Source organism: Pavona decussata, unplaced genomic scaffold (assembly GCF_977016875.1).
Source record: "Pavona decussata unplaced genomic scaffold, jaPavDecu1.1 SCAFFOLD_190, whole genome shotgun sequence".
NCBI classification, from domain to species: domain Eukaryota; kingdom Metazoa; phylum Cnidaria; class Anthozoa; order Scleractinia; family Agariciidae; genus Pavona; species Pavona decussata.
This window is the reverse complement of record NW_028145599.1, coordinates 1293203-1315000: the sequence shown is the minus strand read 5'-3', so window position 1 is coordinate 1315000 and position 21798 is coordinate 1293203. Positions and strand designations below refer to the sequence as shown.

The 21798-nt window shown below is 39.8% G+C and overlaps 1 protein-coding gene and 2 pseudogenes across 2 annotated transcripts in view; all 3 read right to left on the bottom strand.

The window, feature by feature from the left end:
• The window catches only part of LOC146462258 (uncharacterized), a 2439-nt pseudogene extending 2370 nt beyond the window's left edge, over positions 1–69 (bottom strand).
• LOC146462256 (uncharacterized) overlaps positions 1–19614 on the bottom strand; it is a 40598-nt gene extending 20984 nt beyond the window's left edge. Inside the window, exons 1-9 of one of the 2 annotated variants that reach the window (XM_085085959.1) lie at positions 19437–19614; positions 10757–10879; positions 10185–10333; positions 9630–9804; positions 7765–7880; positions 5927–6044; positions 5197–5316; positions 3675–3836; positions 2450–2683 (exon numbers count right to left, since the gene is read on the bottom strand). In XM_085085959.1, the coding sequence (XP_084942085.1) occupies positions 2450–2683; positions 3675–3836; positions 5197–5316; positions 5927–6044; positions 7765–7880; positions 9630–9804; positions 10185–10333; positions 10757–10879; positions 19437–19539 (1300 nt within the window). In that variant the 5' untranslated portion in view covers positions 19540–19614. Of the gene's footprint in view, positions 1–2449; positions 2684–3674; positions 3837–5196; positions 5317–5926; positions 6045–7764; positions 7881–9629; positions 9805–10184; positions 10334–10756; positions 10880–12330; positions 12925–19436 lie in introns of those variants that run through there. The other variant, XM_085085958.1, reaches the window with a different exon arrangement.
• On the bottom strand, positions 13940–16851 carry LOC146462257 (uncharacterized; annotated as a pseudogene).
• Positions 19615–21798: the final 2184 nt, after the last annotated feature.

Genomic DNA, 21798 nt, shown 5'->3' with positions numbered 1-21798 from the left:
CCTATCAATCAATAGGTTATCTACCGTTCCACTACAACCCTTCTTAGCACCTCTCTGTGACCCTACCATCAAGCCATGCTCTCCGACATACTGATCTGTAGGACCAAGCAGACACGAAGTGAACCACTTGTAACAAGTATTCAGACAGGTAATTGGTCTTTGATTGTCACTGGTGAACTCCCCCGGTTTTGGTATCAATGTTGTTTTTCCTTCAGCGAACCAGGATGGATACTCATGGTCGCTTCTCGTGATCGCTTTAAATGACCGAGCCACACCCTCGTGCAGCGCATGCGCGCGCTTCCACCAGAAATTAACCAGCTTGTCCAGCCCCCGGGCACTCCAATTCTTCTTTCTTTTCAACACACTTACTGCTTCAGTGGTTTCTAGTGTCCAGGCCTCATCCGTCGGTGGTGGGATTTTGCTAAAAATCGCTTGCCTTACCTCGTCCAGCCACGCAGCCTGACTATTCCCAGTTCCCTCCTCCTTCCCATAATCCTCTCCAAAACGAACTCCCCTCTTCGATACTACCAAACCTCTCTCTCTCCTCTTCACGAGTGTTTCCGCTGGCTGCTTCATACTTGGGACGATCACACTCTTCGTTCTTGGCTAGCATCTCTCTCATATTTGCATACACTTGCCCTGCATCATCTTTAAACTGTTGGTTTATAACCCCTCGCTTTTTCGTTTTTCTTTTTCCTACCAAAAGCTTTCTTCAACTTCCTCAACGTGCATTTCTGTCGTTCCATGTAGTGCACAAGTGAAGGTATAGATAACGCTTTGCAGTCTTCTTTTAGGATCTCTCTATTCCTTTTCCCTCTTTTCGTCAGTTTTCTGTTTTCTTACAGGCGGTCAATTTCCGCTTTGGCGAATGAGATCTTTTTCCGAATGGATCCCGCCTTTTCCTCGTAAACTATTTGCCACTTTTACTCTTGTGGTCTGACGATCTGTTTGACCCTTGTTTTTTCCACCCCTTGTACAAAAGAAATGCCGTGACAACAGAATAAAGCACACAATTTGCAATCCAAAGATAACTAAATGGATTGTCCGTTGGGGATACTTTGCATTGCTTCATTAACTCCATTATCACCTTGTTCATATCTTATTATTATTATTATTATTATTATTATTATTATTATTTTATTTTATTTTATTATTTTTTTTTTTATTAGCAAACACTAAATGAAGAGGGGTAAAGGTTTGCCAAAAAAGGGTTATTGTAGAGAATAATAAACCTTAATAGGTTTTCATAGCAACAACATACCCCCAGAGCCACCTTAAATTTTGCTCTGAACCCCATTCCATATATTTTTTTTAACTTTGCAAGAAGTTGCGTCTCGACATGCTGTTTACAATTTAGTAGTAAAAAAAAATCGGGGCCAGCGAGCTTGTTTTGAGCTATAGTCACTTAAAGCTAAATTTGGGGCTGTTTTCAACAGGTTATACTGTTGCTATGGTAATGTATTGGGTGAAAAAAGTGACCATAACTTGTTAACCAATGCTTTGGCATCAGTCAAATTGTAAGTTCTGGAGAGTGCTGGAAACCGGTCCCATCCGCCTTAATTTGAAGGATTTGAGCTCATCTTCTATTGATTCGTTTTATAGCAACTTTTACTGCGAGTTTGTCAGTTTGCAGCGCGTATGTTGAAGTTGGAAAGCCGTGCTTGCTTCTCTAATTCAGTAGAATGAAAGCCTTGTCGCCACTGCTTCGACTTGACTCAGTATGTCGCTCTTGGCTAAGAAAACAATGAAGTTGCATTTCTCCGGAGGGAAAGCACCTATAGCTACCTGCCAGAGAGATGAAGTTGTTCGAACACCCTCGTAAACTGACACCAGCAATCGACCTCTTGGTACCACTCGGGATACCACACTTTATAAAAGTCACAGGCGTTTGCAACTAGATCATCTATATTGTTTGCCTGTTTGAAAACAATGCCTCGTTAATGGTGAGACTCTATCACGAAAAGGAGTCGAATGTCAAAGTTAATGGACACAAAATACGTGCTATACCAAACGGTCTATGACATAACCAGATGTCACAGCATCGTTTCTCTCTTTCAAATAACGAAGGTCTGTCAAGCAGAGGGAAATAGCGGCAGGAATGTGCTACTTTTGGACCAATTTTTCACAGATCAGCGATAATGTGATAAAACTTGTGGTAACCAGACCCGCGTCTTCACAACCGTGCTCTGCACAGGTATCGTGAGAATCAGTCGGCAAGTGAAAAGAGAAGAAAACCTCAAGGCTCTGAATAAACTTTACGCCGCGCTTTATTTCTGGTTCAGCAGATTTTCCCTTAGAATTCAACTTTTGGCCTTGGTCACTCGCGCCAGACTTACTTTTTAATATTTTACGGGCGTCAGAGTTATGGTCTATAGAAATGTAAATCAGGAAAAAATAGAGCCAGCTTGTTAATCACACGGAGGTCAGGCAGTTAGGTACATGTATTTACCTTTCTCGATAACAGTAGCGGCAGTATCAGTCTTTGCACCTGCAACGTCACGTACAAACGTCAAAGCCGTCCTTCCAACGCCATTGTCACTATCCGCTATCAGCAAATCTTCACTACGTCTCTTCATAACTGTAATAAGCTCCAGAGGATAACTCTCCATGCTTGCGGCATCCAGTGTCCCTGAAGTAATTATGGATGTGGAAACACTTCCTGGTGTTCCTCTACGGTTTGGAGCTACAATGGAATAATGTTATAAAAACAAGCATGTAAAAATTTCTTTAAAAAGTTATAGTCCTATCTGATAATGGCACAAGTTACTGTACTATTTCGGTGCCTAATGAAGTCCTCTTAGAGACTATGCCGTCGATAATACTTGATTCCTGTGTATAGAAGTTTTCAAAGATCAGGTAATCGATGGAAAATGTTAATGTTTCTAATGGTTCCTTACAATTGAAGTGTTATATTTTTAAACAATTTTTCCACGAGGCGTGTAGCGCTGAGTTGGCTATAATCATCTCATATCCAACAAGCGTGAGTGGAATAATTGTTTCCTCCCATGAAAATGATTGAAAAACTGGCACTCGTTTTTTCGCTTTTGGTGTTTCAGTAGGATATTAAAATAAAAAACATTTCAAGCCCACAATGGTTGAGTATATCCTAGTAAGTATTTTTTTGAAAAGGTGACAGGCCAAACACAACTTCCGCTGGTCACAAAATGTACCTCAGAAATCAGAGCTCTTCCGAACACGTTTCTTGGAGATTTTTCCTTTTGATCAAAATGTGATGGAACCGCTCTGCTCAATGGTGTCGACCTTTTGATCTTGATCGTGAAGGGAAATACCCCAATTTACTGAATGCAGGATTTCTTATCATTCGGAGCCGTTTGGATAAGTTTTTTATGCCAAAGCGTGCGCCTTCTCTGTGGCATTTAGTAAGGTTATGACGACTCAGTTTCACTGCAAGATTTTAGGTAGCGTTAATTAAGAAATTGTCTGTAAAGACATAGGGTCTGTAGAATTCTTGTGATTTCTTGTGATCTTGTGATTTTATGTTTATGGTATTACTACGCAGTAAGATTGCACATTATTTGTTTATCACGGCTACTCTTCTTTTTGGATGAAAATTTACTCAATATACAACTGGAGTATTTTAGACGGCGTCCAGTCACAAGTGACCCTAGAATGCTTCACGCGATAAAAGGTATCCAATAACAATAACGTCCTACTTGATCCAGGATGTCCTTGATCTCCCCGCGGTCCATTATCGCCCTCCTCACTCTCCCATTTTCTCAGACACATTGGCGGTATTTTTCTACTGCCCAAACCCCATCTAATTTTTGTTACGAGGTAACAGATGACACCATGGCCACCCTTTCCACCAGCACCACCTTAATCGGGAAGCAAACAATTCTGGGATCAGTTTATTTTGCAAGAGAAGAACCCTACAGAGAAAGCTCCAAACTAGCTTTATACACAAGTTGTAAGATCAATTCAATAAATTTTACACTTGTAGCGTTACCGAACCCTGTGTTGCCCTAGAACGATTTCAATAAACGCTCCAAAATCGAGTTCTTTAAACATTGGTAAGGACTTGTAATAGTGGTTTTTTGTTGTTGTTGCTGTTGTTGTTGTTGCTGTTGTTGTTGTTGTTGTTTTCTAGTCAGCACGAGTTTGCTGGCACTTTTTGTCGCGTTCCCGACTCCGATCGGCGATGAGTCGCGATAAGCCGTTCAACCAGTTGCCAAGATTCTAGCAATCACTCAATTTTTTCCATTAACTTTCATGGCAGGCGGTGGAAAACTATAATTACAAAGATCAGAATAATACAATCAAAATAGGGAGAAAACTAAGGAAAAGCGACATGAAAATGACTAGTTACACTGTTCACTCCTGGTCGCAACTTAATGTCCGTAATGATGACGATCCTCGTTAAAAAGAAATAAAAAGCTCGAAAATAAATGACTTGAGCGTACAACTCCGATTACTTCTTACAACACAGTGATAGAGTCCTAAAAGCAAGTAAAAAAAACTAACGTCGGTGAATGTACAAGGGTGCAGTAGTTGAATTGAAATTCATATTTACCCTCCATACTTTAAAATAAATATGTTACAATAGAATGATAAAACAAGTAAAACAGGAACGCTAATGTGCAAAATAACATTCTAGATTTGGCTGCACGGGTTGCAGCAATTGCGCTGTTATAAGTATGAAAGTCGGAGAGATTCAATTTTTTTGTTGTTGTTTCTAAAAATGGAATCCCGAAGATCTTCACGTACGATGGTATAAGTAAAAAGCTTAATTAAAGGGAAGAATAATAGCAGCAGGGCATTAGTAGCTTGATGGACACAAAGAAATACGACCAGTCCTACAACCACATATGAACCAAGATAACAAATCTATTGAGACAACAGATTCCTGGCATATACTTCATGGTAAGGTAAGGGCGGCTATATGGAAGGTTAGGGTTAGGGTTAGGGTTATGTGGGTGACTATATGGTACCTTACCATGAATTACTTGCCAGATTCCTTATCTTCATCCATGTGGCAGTATTGACAGAGTCGGCGCATATTAGCACTGTAAACGTTTATAGTAATGGTAATGGAATTTTCCTCTCTGTCACAAAATTCAATAGGTAGAAAATTGTGATGTCCTTTAGTTGGGAATTTATCTTAGCAGGCAGTCCAATATGCTATCCTTATCATACTTAAAAGGGACAACCCTTAGCAAGTACTTTCTGTGAACTTACCAGGTCCTCCGAATCCATTCTTGGCCGGCTCCGCTCCATTCCCCCTGCAGGACATCAGGCGCACCCACCCGCGTATCCTCCGATAACGAAACTTTATTTGACCGGCATTTCCTCCATTTCCTGAGAACATCAGCGAACACAGATGACATCGTTTACGTGAACAGTTAAAAATCTTCAGTATTTTTCAACTATCAGAGCTGGCTTATAGCTGAATTTGTATCCGCAACTTATGTTTTTAATAGTTTTTTCTAATATTAATAGCACAATTTTTAATAGCTTTTCATGAAACTGAATACAATATTGACAATACTTAACACTACTTACGATAATTACAATACCAACAATGCTCACACTACTTATAATAGTTACAATATCTACACTACTTACAATATTAACAATATTTACAACACTTGCAATACGAAAAAATACATCCAGGGTAAAGTTCAAGGAGTAATGGAGTAGTGGAGATGGACATACTGCAGGATTTAACAAATATTACCTATAACAATGAAAGAAATACCAATACGTGCTTTGCTATAAGTTCAAAACTTTCTTTTAATTCCTTCCTTAGTAATGGAGATTTGTGTCGTCCAAAAATGATCATCTCAAGTTATACATGTACTTGCATTTCTAAGAAATGTAGCAAGAAACATAATGTAGGTGCGAAGCCGTTGTACAGTTTAAGTCCTTTTAAGTATACTATTATTCATTAAAATGAGCAATTCTTTACCGGGTAATCCTGCATTTCCTCCTCTGTTACCCCGGTGGCCCTTGACTCCTGTCTCACCATCAACATTAGCACATCCGCTTCTTTGCTTATAGCAGTCACCTTCATGCTTATCTGGTCTCTTAATAATGAAAGTTCCAAGTCAAATTTCAAGTTTTATAGTTCCCCGAAAAACTTGTCGTAACTTAATGGTACCTAGGTTTTCCATGGCCTTACAATTTCAAAAGATCAAGTGATGTTAAGACTTTTATACAACGAACTGTGTAAAACTCGCGTTTTGATTGGTCTAGAGGAGTGTGTGATTCAACAAATAGATTCCATTTTGCCGTGCGTCTGTACTCTGATAACGCACAGATGACGTCAAAACGTGGTGAGAACAAAGAAGTACGCTATGAGCCGCAGGCGAGTAGCGTGACTGATGTTCTCACCACGTTTTTACGTCCTCTGTGCGTTATCAGAGTACAGACGCACGGCAAAATGGAATCTATTTGTTAAATTGTAATTTATTCATTGAAGGCATAGCCCAGGCTAGCTATCTCTAAACATACGTGGCTTGAAAAGTTTACAACACAAAAAGTCCTTAGCAACACAAAGTCCCCGCCCCCTGGCTTAATCGTGACTTAACACTGCAATCATAATTCAAATGAGGAGTGGATTGAAGAGAGCGTGTCTTCTACAGAAAGCGGGACCCGCTTTAAAGTAAAAAAGTTTGGCAAGAGATTATGCTCTACATAGGAAAAGATACGATGAATGCCACTGGATACAATGTCATCATTTCTTTGTCAAAACTCTTAACGTTGTTATCAAAAATGAAATTGATTCAGTTAAAAATCGTCATGTTATTCCAAGGTTTATTGGATTTTTTCAATTTTGTTGTGCTTGGGAAAAACATGATAAAATTTTTGAACCCCCGGATATGGCACCATGAGGATATGTCATATGTCTCAGGTCAATAATCCTAAAAAATATAGGAAGAATATCTAACATCCCCCTCGTCATTACAATTAGCTCTTCATTAGACCCACTCTTTCAATAAAATGCTCTATTTACACAGGCGTAACAATCGAAACAACCTTTTATGGAGACGAAAAGGAGTTTTAGTAGTAATATTACTCTTATCGCAATATAGCCAGGTAGAAAGCATGGTATTACATGCTCTTGACTGAAGCACAGGCGAAGATAAAGAGGAGACGTTTTGTTACAACCTGGAACCGGAGGTACTATAGATACAGGCCTCAAAACAAATGAGCTGTTTTGGAGAAAAGACAAGCACTCTGCAGTGTCACTACTGTGATCCAAACGGAAACAAAAATATGAAACCAGTCTGTAGTTGGATCATTTCGGCAATTTGGACAACATTATTATGCTTACTGGATAGTCAACCATCCCGTATAACGAAAGAGTTCTTTAGGCTAAAAAGGGGCCGTCTCGTTGTCTTCAATATTAGAGATGTTTTGAAGTCAGAAAAGTCTTACAAAATTGCACGGTAAACTTTTGTGCTATTTTATTATCCTCATGCAAAACGTAGAGAAACACTAAGCCTCAGTTACAAAGAACTACAAACCATAATCACGAAATACACAGACGGCCTTAACGGCTTAGCGTGGGGCACTCTAATACCAATGCATGTGGATTTCAATTAAAATTTCTGTGTAAAATCCACGCGAAAATAAAAGTTATGTTAAGAGAGTATGGTCTTGTCGCTCGTAAGAACCGTGATTAATTTTAATTATTATTATTATTATTTTTTTTTTTTTGAAGAGCCGAATGGTCATGGAATGTGCGGTTGTCAGACTCCTCTATTCTCCGATTAAAACAAGATTTTATGTGAAAAGGCTCACCCTGTCAGCACTGGCCGTGGCGACGCTTCCATTGCCTCCTTCTTGTCCTTTGTGTCCATCGGCTCCACTTGCATTAACAACAAACGCGCCATTTACAACATCGGTGAAGATTTCAACTGGAAATTTAAAAGGCCACGTACAATAACAATTGCCGTAATTCATGGGTTATGGACATTATGGAGAAAATGAACACTTTTTGCTTGGTCACAATGAACTGAGAAACGATGCTCTCAGCTAAATCAGGCTTTAAAAATGAAGTTTCGCACACTGCATGACAATTACGACTGAGGTTTGACGTCGACAGCAGATTTTGTACCTAGCTAGTTTCTGGTTTTGAGTCGTGGTATACGTTTTGAGCTATGACCATGTAAACGAGCTGAGAAGGACGATTTTAGATCTTACAAGGACATGGTTCAATGAGAAAACAAAACTACCCTCAGACTCTAAAGACTGCAAAAGTGAATTTTCGCAACATTAGAGAGTTTTAGACCGAGTTTATTGCGAACCTCTAACTGCGGTTTGCGGTTCGACGTTCAAACGTAATTCGATTTAGTTCTTACATATTTACTGCAGCCATTTTGAATCAGCAGCCATGAATGGCACTTGTTTTCAAGATCCAATAGGATTTATCAAATTCAGCATTTCGCCCGAATTTGTACCTCTGTTAATGGATAAAGACTTGCTGCACAAGATTTTTGTATCATTACGTGACTGTGAGATAAAACAAGAGTTATACGCTAAAAGCTTTCAGGTAAATGACATACCTCTCCACATTGAAATCACACGTCGAAAACTTGAAACGTGACGTGAGAGACTGGTCACGTAACCTCCAGCGGTTCGTGATTAGCGGTAAACTCGGATCTAAAGTCGCTAATAATGGAGTTTTGGGATCATCCACATGTAACATAACTAGTTCTTCTATGGGAGGTTTCACATCATCTCTGATTATCATTCAAGACTCACCTTAACGTTTTACTGACAAAATATCTAGATCACTGTTTGTGTTTGATGTATTAATTTTGAAGTAAAGACAAACGAGGAGTTTTGGCTCGTTGTACACCACATAATCTTCATCTCTTGCAAAATACTCGCCACGGGCCAGATTAACGAAGCCCTCTTAGATCGAGATATATCTTAAGTACTGTTTCTTGACATTACACCACTGTTAGTTCAACAACAGAAACAGTACTTAGGATACATAACTTATAACAATACTCAAAATTTAAATATATATACAATAAAAATTGCAGGCATATTAAATATTTTTAAAAAGGAGGCCGGCGAGGTTAGGCCTATGTAAACGTTTTCTTTTGTACCCTGAAGAAGGCAGCATTGACGAAACGTCGGTTGAAACTCTCTTAACAGCGTCGATTTTATAATCTTTAAATTCCATGTAAAAGTTCCCCAAACTAAATTTATAAACTACAAGAAAAAACGTAGTGTAGATTCAAGAAAATGACAATAATGATTTATATAAAATTGAAATATGAACGACTGTTGTAGATTAATTATATTCGTTTACGTGGACTGAAGCAGCGTTAAAAAAAGGAACTCACTGAATCTTCATCCACTTTTTTTAATTTTTGTTTGAATCTATTGATGTTGATATCATGTCCAAATAGGTGGTTTGGTAGATTGCTCCAATCTTTGATTATTTATATAAAGAAGGAGCACTTCAGGGAGTTCTTAGGAGCGCAGCCCGTGAGTCTGGCCCCAGTGTTCCACAGAAAACTTGGAATAGCCAGAAAACACGTCACACACTAAAATAAATAAATAAATAAATAAAACATTGCAATGTCATGGGTCACTAAAGGCGTACGCTGAAAAACCAGGAATAATAATAATGCAGAATTTTACTTGCTTACCCCTTGGTCCATTTTTGCCGTGTCTTCCATCTTCTCCGTTACTACCTGCGGTTATTCGAGTTTGATAAATCTGGTTCCAGCTCGGCGCTGATACATTAAGCACACTTCCAAAAGAAGCAATAATCTCTCTGGTGTACACTTTCAAATAACTGATTCCGTGAAGATTAACTGTGCCCTTAAAATAAAACGCAAAAAAATATATAGAAATATAGAAAGTGGTAGCAATTTGAACATTTGATAAACATCTGAGGAATTAATTTTTACGAATCGTTTTCTGGGTCAAAGCAAACAAAGACAGACACAAAATTGCGAAAATGGCAATCATTTTAGATCGATTTTTTGAAGTTAAAACGTCTCACCATGTGAAAGTTCGATCCTAAAATTAAGAAACTGTCCATAATTTGTTACGATTAACAGATGCATATGCCAGATGTACTAGCGGAAGCACTAGCCTCTCTCAATTATGGCTCGAGATTTATTTATTTATTGGTTCTCGTCCTTGCTTCGAAAGTTTTTTCTGGGTTCCAGTTCCAAAAAGTAGGTTGGATTTCTTACCTGAAGGTGCAGAGTATCTGCCAGAATATCCAGTTGATTGATCATGTTAATTTCTTGCCTTCGCGAGTTAAAGTCTAAGCTTTGCTGTTGTTCAAGTTGCGTCTTTAAATCTTTTAAATGAATTACTCTGCCAAGAACACGATAGTGACCTAAAAAGGTATTGAAAGACGACTTAAAAAGGATACATTCACAATAATTTTATGTGACTCCAGTGTCTTTTCTTCCAACAACGTGACCATTGCGTAAATGCGATGGAAGTAGTTACATGTGATCGCCTTGTGGTCGCATTTTATCCAGGCTATCAAGTCCACCTCTTTATAATTCTCTTTAATTTAGTGAGCAAATATTTGTGCAGTTCTGGCATAAAACAGCAAAAGCTCCGTGACGATACGTGCAAAAAATCTCTCTAGTTACATATATGCTGCATTCCGAAATGCTTTCTAGACTATGAAATAAACATTAAAGAGACAGGCACTTTTACGCGGGTGTAAGACATAAGGAGTTGTATTCTTCTAGGTTATAAGTCTAGTGTTATTTTAGGGTAGAAAAAAAATTTCTTGTGCAATGCTTACCATTTTCTGTCTCCATTATCGATGGAGTCTGGGTCCAGCTCATTGGTGGAATAGTTGGCCGTCCTCTATAGGATATATCACCACGTGTTTCTGTAGCACATCCATTGGAGTCTGTGGTCACCGCTGTAAAATGAAGCACGGTCAAAATGTGAAGTGATATTGAACTTAACAATAACATTAGCAGGCCCGTAGGGGAGGGGGTGCGACGACCAACAATTGCAGCAAACCCAGTAAATAATACGGATTTTCAACTTTATTTATTTATTTATTTATTTATTTTTTTTTTTTGTTCTTTTCAAATAATGACATTATTCTCTAAAAGTGTAAAATACATACGTAAAGTAGTCTCTGCGCCAAAAAAATCCGTTTTGAAGTTCAAAAGTTTGAGTAATATCCACGTTTATATCATACTGCCTTCAAAACGTACGAACTCAGACAACCTAATTTTCAAAATTTCCCGGGGGAGCATGCCATTTCTTCCAAAAAGATCAAATAAAATTACCCTCTTCCAGAAATTTGGAATATCCTCCCAATTTTTTGGTGACATTCACGGAAAAGATTTCGAATTTCCTGACTTTTAATATCCTGCTGTACCGTAATTATTTCATGTTTCCATGACATTTTTCCGAAAGTCTCTCCAGATTCGCAGCGGAATTTCCTGTGAAACAGGCCCTTGATCTTGGACACCTAAGGGTTGCAATCCTCCCTGCGCGTAAATGTATTTATCGATGATATATTTTCAAGGGAACGTGTTTAATGTGCAGAATTGGCTTAAAGGCTATATATAGTACACAATACCCGTCGACAATTTGACAAGGACATGACAAGGGACATGAATGAAACGCTTCTTTCCCTACGATGTCTTCGGGCAACTTGCCAACCTTACTATCAAAATCATTGAAAAAGAGAGAAAAATACAGCCGACAGCGGTACCTCTGGACACTTTGCTGGAGCGTTGTACCATGACGATGCACCACGGCCCGCGGTTCGCTTATGCCAGCTGGAGATGGTTCCGCGCTGCTTTCCGATACCTTTGTGATGTCTCCTTTAGACACTGAATCATGATGCATAAGATAAACCGATGATTTTAATGAACACTAGAAAAAATCAACCAGAGGTTCGCCATGATGATAAAAGGCTATCCCAAAGTTCATAGCGAGACAACTACTAACCGCAATATCCGATTATAGGACTTCCGGCTTACTACATAAACATTACATCTCCTTCCTCCTAGATAGAAAATCTCTTGTATCAGATCAAACAAGAATTATCATAAGGCCGCAGCAATACAAAATTGAACAAACTTGGCGACAGCCCACTGGGCCTAAATTCATGCTGCTAGTCAAAAGTTAAACGGAAACAAACGTGTAGTTCGTAAGCAATGTCTTTTCAACTTGAAACAGTCACACCCTCAAAGTTGACAGTCCTAACTAGAATTCTAGCCTATAAGTCAAGAATTTGTCGAGGAGTTCCCTTTCGGGTGGATCTACGTAAATGTGACTGACTGTCGGACTGAGAGGCACGAGTTTTTTCCTCTGGAACAGGAAGAGGATTGCCTGAACTCGGCAGATCACCTTGGTCCAAGAGTTTTGGCATAGTCGGATCAGGAGCGTGCACACTTGGAGCTGTAGCTGGAAGTTCTTGTGAACACTCTTGGTTATCTAGAGAGCTGAAACCACTGTCTCGAGACTCATCACTGTCATAGGTGACAACTGGTCGGCTCAGACTCTTGAAGAATGATGAATTTCTTGTAACTGTGCGGTTTTCATTTTTAGCCGTGATCATACTGCCCTTCTTATCCACAACTGTCAGGGGAATGGGATTATAAACACTTCCTCCTTTTGATACAGAAAATGGCCTTTTGACCAACACAGTTTCACCGGTTGAGATGGTGCAGGGTTTCACGTAGGTCTTGTTGTCAGCATGAAGCTTGATCTTGGACTTTTGAGAGGAATCATGTTCGCGGATAATCTCAGACACAGGATCTTTATGGTTGGCTTGTGGGAGTTTGTTGCAAACAGGGCGTTTTAACAACAACACAGCAGGAACAACACCGGTGGTTGAATGGGGCGTGGTGCGGTAATTACGCAAAATAGCTTGTAGTGTCTTTCTCCAATTTCTCCCTTTTGTTTTACCAGCCTTGATGCATTTCTTCATTTTTTTTTTACAAATCTCTCCACCTCTCCATTGGCCCTTGGCCAGAGCGGAGTGACTTTCCGATGTTTAAAGCCAAGCACATGAGCAAACTTAGCAAATTCCTCTCCATTGAATGGTGGACCATTATCTGACTTGACGACGCGGGGAATTCTAAATGTAGCAAACAGCTGGTCTAGCTTGGGTATGACAGCACTGGCAGACGTAGATGACACCGGTTCCACAAACGGGTAGCTTGAGTAATCATCAACCACTAGAAGCAGGGTCTCGCCATCCACGTTTGCAAAGTCAATGCTCACTTCATCAAATGGGTTGTCTGGTCGTACAGACATTTGAAGTGGTTCTCTAGTGTAGACTGGGGTAACAACTTGACACGGTAAGTAGGTCTTAATCTCCATTTCCACCATCTTGCCCATGCATGGAAACCACACCTTCTCCCGCAAGAGAGCTTTCGTCTTTACTATGCCCAGATGGCCTTCGTGAGCAATATCAACGATTTGCTCTTGCAATACAGCCGGTACCACAAGACGATCTGATTTCAGCAGGACAGTGTCTGTACAAGTTAGTTGATCTTTCACATGTGCATAGCGTGACAGCTCAGATAGTGACACGTCAGGCGGGGCTTTATGCCAGCAGTTAGACTTGACCGCAGACATAACAGCTTGAAGTATTGGATCCTTTGCAGTTGCGGTTTCTATCTCCAACAATGTGATGGCTTTCGGTACTGCATACCTTGCGATGAAAGAAATGTGTTCCTCAGATTCTACCTCATAGTTGTGGGATTCTGGATCTCCAACAGGGTGTCTCGAAGCATAGTCAGCTGAATTTGAGGTACCTGGGCGATACTCTACAGTGAAGAGATATTACTGCAGCTCCATGAGCCAGCGTTCAATCTTGGCGGAGGGCTTGGATGACGGGTTGTTGAATAGGGCCAGAAGGGGTTTGCCATAAGCAAACAGGTGAAAGCGTTTGATTGCCGAGTAAATTGATCAATTTGAGGGTATCTTGCTTGTGTGGGGGTAAGCGGACAACTGGCATAATGCAGCGGTGTCACTTCTTTGGTCAATTCATCTTCTTGGGTCAGGACAGCACCTAAGCCAACGGGGCTACCATCAACAAAGATGGAAGTAGGGTCGAAGTACCCAAGAGTCGTCTTGACTGATAATGTTTCTTTTAGGCGTTCAAATGATGACTGCTCTTCTTGTGTCCATTGCCAACTCACTCCATCACAGATCAGCTGCCGAAGAGGTCTAGTAATAATTGCAAAGTCCTTGATGAACCTTGAGCAGAATGTAGCAGAGCTAAGGAGGCTTCGTACTTCTGATACGGTGGTCGGTGGGGCAACGCTTTGGAGAAGCTTCAACTGTTCTTGGATCAGGTGACATGCCCTTTTCAGAGAACACATGGCCAAAGAAAAGCATGGTGGGAACTCGAAACTGACACTTAGGTAAGTTGATCGTCAGGCCATTCTCCTGTAGTTGGCGGAATACTTGCTTCAGATGTTGGTCATGGGTGTCACTGTCTATGCTACCGACATAGATATCATCACTGATATTCTTAAATAACACAGAGAATACCACGGATCGAGTCACTCACTTTCCTCTGGAAGACTTCTGCGGCGCATGATAGACCAAAGTTAAGACGCTTGTAACGGAACAACTACCTTGCGCAGGACAGATACCTTGATGTGGATACTTTCCACCACACAGACCACATTTAACGTTATGAACACCAGGCTTTGGTTGACCACTGGAACTCTCCTTCTGTTGATTGTCATTTGTTCTCCTTCGACCAAAACCAACTGCGTGTGACTGCTGTTTCTCAATCTCGATGGTTGGTTCGTCAGCGGTTTCCATGGAACGAGAGGCCTTGAGCAGGTTTTCTAGGTTGACATCCTGTTCGATGGCTTTACGTCTGAGACGAACCGAAGAAGTGCCTTGAATTATTTGCGTTTAATTTCCAAGTCGGTATCGGTAAATTCCCATCTGCGCGTCAGCAGCTGAAGACGTGTGTAGAACTCGGTAATGTTTTCTCCGGATTGTTGAGTTGCCTGACGAAAAACGTAAACGTGGTGATCAACACACTTCCGAGGTTCGAAGTGATCGGTAAGCGCTTTTACTGCAATTTTGTATTCGTCATTTCCCCCAGCCGGTTCCGGTACGGTAAGAGTTTCGAAGATATCGCAGGTTTTCTCTCCGACATAATGAAGCAGCATTGCTTTCTTTTGAGGCGCTCTGGTAATGTTCATCGCTTTGAACCTGTTATTCAAACGCTTTACATACTTCTCAAAACGGGTAGGTGTTGTGTCCCTCAGTTGGAGCTCAAATTCAGGAAAGGTCGGTAGGTTGATTTCATGGTGTAGGTTGTAGTCGCTGAAGACTACGAAGATGATGAGGTCGATGAAGAATGTGAAGACATTGAATACAGCAGTCGATCGATAGGTTTTCTTGGTCGGCTCAGCGCTTTAAACACAAAGATTTTTTTCTGCAATTAAAACGGTCCCATCCTCGTCGCCATTTGTGATGTCTCCTTTAGACACTGAATCATGATGCATAAGATAAACCGATGATTTTAATGAACACTAGAAAACATCAACCACATGGTTCGCCATGATGGTGAAAGGCTATCCCAAAGTTCATAGCGAGACAACTACTAAGCGCAATATCCGGTTATAGGACTTCCGGCTAATTACATAAACATTACAACCTTGTCCCCAACAAGACAGTGAGGGAGAGAAAAGTCGGCCACTAGACCATATGAGACAGATCCCTTTCGTTAACACCTCAGTTCCACCTTACTGACTTAAACTGAGATTCAGCCATGTAAATATATGACAATGTAGCGATTTTGTCTTCCATGTGGTACGTTTTGAGGTTTGAGCATGCGCAAAGGCTAAAACGATATAATGACAGAAGGATGACTCGTAGTCGAACGTCAAACGACCTGTAGACTTGGACTACCGCTAATCTTTAACTACTTTTACCTTATTTCGTTCTTACAATTTTTATTGCCGTTTTCAAGAAAACGATTGGTCCTTCGATGGATTGTTGACATTACTAAGGAAATCCGGTCGTCACTCGAAGAGCTCTGTGGAAGTCGCTGCTATTTTACTGTTTTTGGCTATTAAGTCAACACTTATTACTGTGTCATGTAATGAAAATGTGCCACGTTTGTTACTACAACACACTCAGATGCTACCTTTCGCCTCTTGATGTCTGGTGACATCCAGTGCTGGTACGGATCAATTGCCTCGTGATGAATGCCAGAAGCTTAAAAAGTTATCACAAAGACAGCACAACAAACTGGCAATCCATGTATAACCTCCATTGCCTCCAGGAGCGGGTGTACGACGAAAACTCTGACGTTATATGTGTCAATGAGACATGGTTGAACCAAAATATCAGCAACTCTGAAATATTACATTCTGGCTTTTACAATATTTAGAAGAAATCAGTCTGATCGAGGTGGTAGTGGAGTTCGTATCGCAATCAAAACAGCCTCCTTTAAAGCTGTCAAAGAATTTAAACCTGAATCGGAAGCCGAGCTGCACTGGCAGCTTGAAATCATTTTTTCCGAAATTACTACGCTCACTGGTCAAAGAATTCTATTCTGTTTTCGCTATAGGCCACCCAATGAAGACCCAAGTTGCATGGATGTATTCGATTATTTTCTGCATGAAGTTTTTGAGCGGGTAGACAATATGGTAATTTCGGGTTACTTTAATTTTCCAGACATCCTCTGGGATTCTATTGACACCGCATCGGGTGTTAACGAACTAGCCTTTATTGAAATCCTTAACGACCACCTCTTGGCATGCACAACTCAATAAAAAACCCACTCGTAGCAACGACGTACTTGACCTTGTAATCACGAGCCTGCCGAACCGTGTCAATGTAGCGAACATATTGTCTCCAAAAGATACGGATGGTTTTACAGACCATAGCGTCATTATTTTCCAGTTGAACGCTTTTATAAAAGCCCCACCAAAACCCCTGAGATTTGTGTACGATTATGCGAAAGGCGACTTTGAGGGTCTGCGTACACCACTGTCAGAAATTAACCTCTCTTTGATCATTGCCAATGACGATATAAATCATCAATGCAAAGACACGTTTCTTGTAGTGGTCTCTGACTATATACAGACCAAGAGGCTTAAGAAACGGAATCCCATACCTTGGATGTCTGGTAAATCTGAAACTATCTCCCTCGAGCCACCTAAAGGAGAAATTAAAAAACTTGCGCAAAACAGTTAAGCGCATGCTGTGGAACATCCGTGATCAGTTTCTTGGTTTCGTCGAATCCGACCTCAACACAAAGCCAAAGCGTTTGTAAGTTAAAATTTTTGTTAGTTTTTAAGTTAGAAGTTGTAAGTTTGTCTATATTGAAGCTGAATTCCCAATCGCATACAATGCCCGATCGAGTCTCGACGCCAATATAAGCCAGTGCATCCACTGACCTCGTAATCGCACGACGTTAAGATCTTTAGCTGAAAATCCTCGGGAAATACGCAATCTGTTTAACTCCTACTTCGCATCGGTTTTCGCCCATGACACCCCCTCTCTCTCACCCCCCCCCCCCCCCCACTTCAACTGGAAGCGCTGCCAATGCACCAGCCTTCTCCCGATATGTCTGAATTAACGCTTACGGTTAGCGAAGTCCAATCCATGCTCAAAGCCCTTGATGTCACGAAAGCCACAGGATCTGATGAAATCCCAGCGAAATTTCTTAAGGAAACAGCCTCTGTAATTGCACCATCTGTTTGTAAGCTGTTTAAAAAGTCGCTAAGCACTGGTTCTTTCCCGAAGAACTAGAGGGAAGTTAACATTGTTCATGTTTTTAAAAAGAGTGACGCCGAGTGCACAGAGAATTACAGGCCCGTCTCCTTGCTGTCACTGGTATCCAAAGTCTGGGAGCGATATGTATTTAACACTTCAAAGATAGAATGTACGAGGTGGTAAGAGATTGTCAACATGGATTAATGAGAGTGTCTAAGGCCTTCGAGAAAGTGAACCACGGCTGCCTGCTGCAACAGTTTCACTAGTTCGGATTTGGAGGCAGCCTCTTGCAGTGGTTTAGTTCTTACCTGATGGGTCGCTACCAACGTGTAACAGTGCTGGGTGAAACCTCTGCTACTTTGCCTGTCAGCTCCAGAGTACCTCAGGGTTCCATTTTAAGCCTGATCTTATTTTTTATCCACATGTATGTAAATAACCTGACCGATTCGGTCCTGACGACCCATGTTTCCATGTTTGCCGATGACATAAAGATATATAAACAAATTAAGTCTCATAAGCTGACTTGCTTGCTGGCTAGTTGATAGACATCACACTTACAGCTGGCTGGGATTTTCATTTCTTAAATGTCTTGCTCGCTGGCAGTGAAGAGCGGGTATGTTTTTTCCAGGAACGTTAAAAAGTAACCAAGATTGACCTAGAGACACTCAGCTGGTGTTTAGTGTAACATCATTAGTCTTTTCTAAAAGGGTCGTTGGGTACTTCTGAATGTACCGGCGGGCGCATAATTGACATAGATAGACATAAAAAACAGAAATAGAAATAGATATAGGTCATATAGCCTAGTAATGTCTTGTGGCTCATCCAGCCCAAGGCTGCCCGTGATATACTACATGCTTTCATTTGGGAAGCTTCGTGGTTACATGGAACAAAATGTCTACAACGACTTGGTTTGCCATTTTGCTATCGAATTGAAGATCAGCTGAGTTACGTTTCTAAGGCATTTTTTGGTGAACCCAGTCATTACACAAGCAATATCGGTCAAAAATAAAGCCCGGAAAATTCTACCTAGCCAATGAGTAAAACAAATAGTTTTTGTGTATCGTAAAAACACTGAGACGTTTAAACCAATGGCACTATGCGAATAAGGTCTCCCTTTTTCCGACTGAGGAAATTTAATAAAGTATATGGCTATGCCAAATGAATTCTAAGCCTATTTTCATGAGTAGGTCTTAAGAAGATGTCTTTTTTTTTTACGTTTACTTTTGTTTTAGTTTTGTCTTAAGCTTTGCTAGTTAAACAATTTGCTATTAATTGTTTTTTTCTCCCAGTTCTCTATGTTCTGTATTTACTAAGGCTAGGGCTGTTTCATAGCTAACTTTTATGATGAAACGATTTGAAATAGAGACGACAAGATAAGAATTTAACGCGACATAAATTTCATAAATGCTGCTTAGTTCGGCTGTTTCATTCTGAATATTTCATTGAATATATGCCTTTAACGATCTTCCAAAAATGGCGTGTTTTACGTTTCATCCTACGTTTTCAATGCAACCGATTTCCTTAAGTCAGAAACCGTAAACATTAAAGAACATTATTGTTTTTCTCATTAACAACTATATAGCAAATGACATCAACCTTTTAAGACATATACAAACTGTGTTAAAAACTAGCGTCGAAAGGGTTGTCGGATTTTCATTTCTTTAACAGTGTGTATTCAAAACATCAAGCTTATATATAAAATTTTCCAGGCAACTGACACAAATATCACTTACATAATAACATTTCCTTACCCGCATGAGTAAAATCGTGAATTGTGAAGACAAAAAGCGAAAACGAAATTAGCTTCCACCAAGTCATGCTGCTTGCTCGTGTAAACGACGACCACAAGTGCATTTTTATGGAATACTGTCTATCTAATACCCCACAGTGCTTTCGTATTCATTCAGCCACGCAGTCATACCACCCTATGTTACCCGCTCCAGCGTGGCTTACTTCATGACAGATACTGAGTGCAATGACCCGTTAACTCTCTCGTATTGATTGACTACAACTGAATTGTTAATCGGGATAACAGTGTTATGTTCTTAGCTTGTGAAACGAAAGGGTAGAACGTCATGGTTATGACTGAAAAGCGCTGAGAAGTGAAACAAAGTACTGGACTGTCTATTTATTTTTTCAAAAAATCAGAATAATAAAGCCTACATAATGCTGTTTAAGAGACTTCCTCACAACAGATAATGAAAACTCCTTCACAAATTCATTTGTGCCATTCAATCTATGAAAACAACAGCCTGCTCACCAAACTCATTTCAAATGCATGGCACACGGTCTTATGAGTTCTTAAATCATTCAATCAGCAAACCAAAACGGAAAACATGTGATGCTATGCCTTTCCCCTTAAGGTCTGGTTGAATAGTTTGAAACTGAAGTTAACATATCAGCCAATTTTGCAAGTTTGTCATATCGTCTAAGACATTGCTTCTTTTCGACAAATTAATTAATACAATATTCTATTTACTCTTGTCGTTTGAAAAGCATTACCGATTTCCTTGGGAGGAGTGAATTTACTAAATCATTGAAACAGACATGACGAAATCAAAGACTATATGATGTTTTAATAAACTGTGGATACAATGAAGACAAATAACATATATTTATCTCAACTATTCATCTCAGCCCTCCTGAGTTTTCATTTTGTGTAATTTTGGTTTTGCTAACAAACACTGTTCAGAGGCTTAGTGCTCTCCTTTCTGGAATGCTCCAGGCAACGCTTTTCTACCCTGACTTCAAGGACTGGTGGAATATTCGAAAATTGCCTGAAGACTGTAATGTAGTTCTTTGGTTTCTACAATGATATCAATTCTCGGCCTTGCTTTCTTCATTTTGTAGTTCGACTTAACAAAGGGTTATTTCATAGTTTGTATATCTATTATCGTTCGTCGACTTTTAGAAGTGGACTGAATGTCTAGGGTCTTGAAGAGCAAAAAAAAAAAAAAAAAAAAAAACAAGCAAACAAACAAAAAAGCGAAAAGCCCATAGACAGTAAAACAAAATTCAAAACAACCAAACAATCTGAAGGAGTTTTACCCCATAATCAAGTTTTTAAAAAAACAGATAGGGAAACAAATATCAGAATGTATTTATGTATTTCTAACTTACATCGGCTCTAAAAATCATTGAATATTTTTAATATAGCGCAACCGACAACAATGTGTTATGTTTTAGCCATCTCTGGTATTTTAGATCACGTCACGCGCGCTAAGCACAACTATTTCTAGAATAGAAAATTTCCCGGGGGCACATAAGGATACTCCCAGACCTCAAAAATCGTGGATATTCCAGTATGGTCTCCTTCCCCTATTATTGTTCCTGTATATTACGGGTCCAACACCCTCCAGTCTTGCTCATTTGAAATGCTTGAGATACTGTCTTAATAGTTAAGGAAAATGCTACCATGAAAAGCAAATAAGTAGCAAAATTATCTTCCCGCGTTTATCTCATTGTTCACTTTCTTGGTTGATAGGTGTTGTTCGGTGTTCGGTCGTTAAAGCTCCAGGCAATGCTTTCCCCTTGTTTTACGGTCTGGTGGAATGTCTTCATATCGCCTTCAGGTTGTCGTATCACTCAAGGGTATAAGCGTTTTAGGTTTTCTCTTGGGTTTAACATTTCTACAAGAACATTTTTAATATTCACCAAGCTTGGGAAGTGAGAAAATGTTTCGAAAAGGACGTAAACGGAATCATCTTGGTTATAATTTAAAGAAACGAGTTTTCCCTTAGGATTTTAGTGTTATGTTCTCTGTTTCATGAAACAAATGCATTTCGTCTGGTACTTGTTGGGCAAAGCTGAAAGTTATAACTTAGTAAGCCGAATTTTCAAATTAGAAATGGCTTCTTTAGTCAATACAGTAATAATGTTAATTCTTGTCGTTTCCATAGAAGGAATGAAGTTACGATATCAAAAGATATGACAAAATAGCTCTTCACTTCAATGCATAAGCGCAATAATAATAATAATAATAATAATAATAATAATAATAATAATAATAATAGTGTCTTGAATTATCCCTTCCCCTTTAGGGGCTTCTCAGGGATAATGAAAGAAACTAGTAGAAACAAATATTTCAAATAGAACATAACATTGAAGAAACCC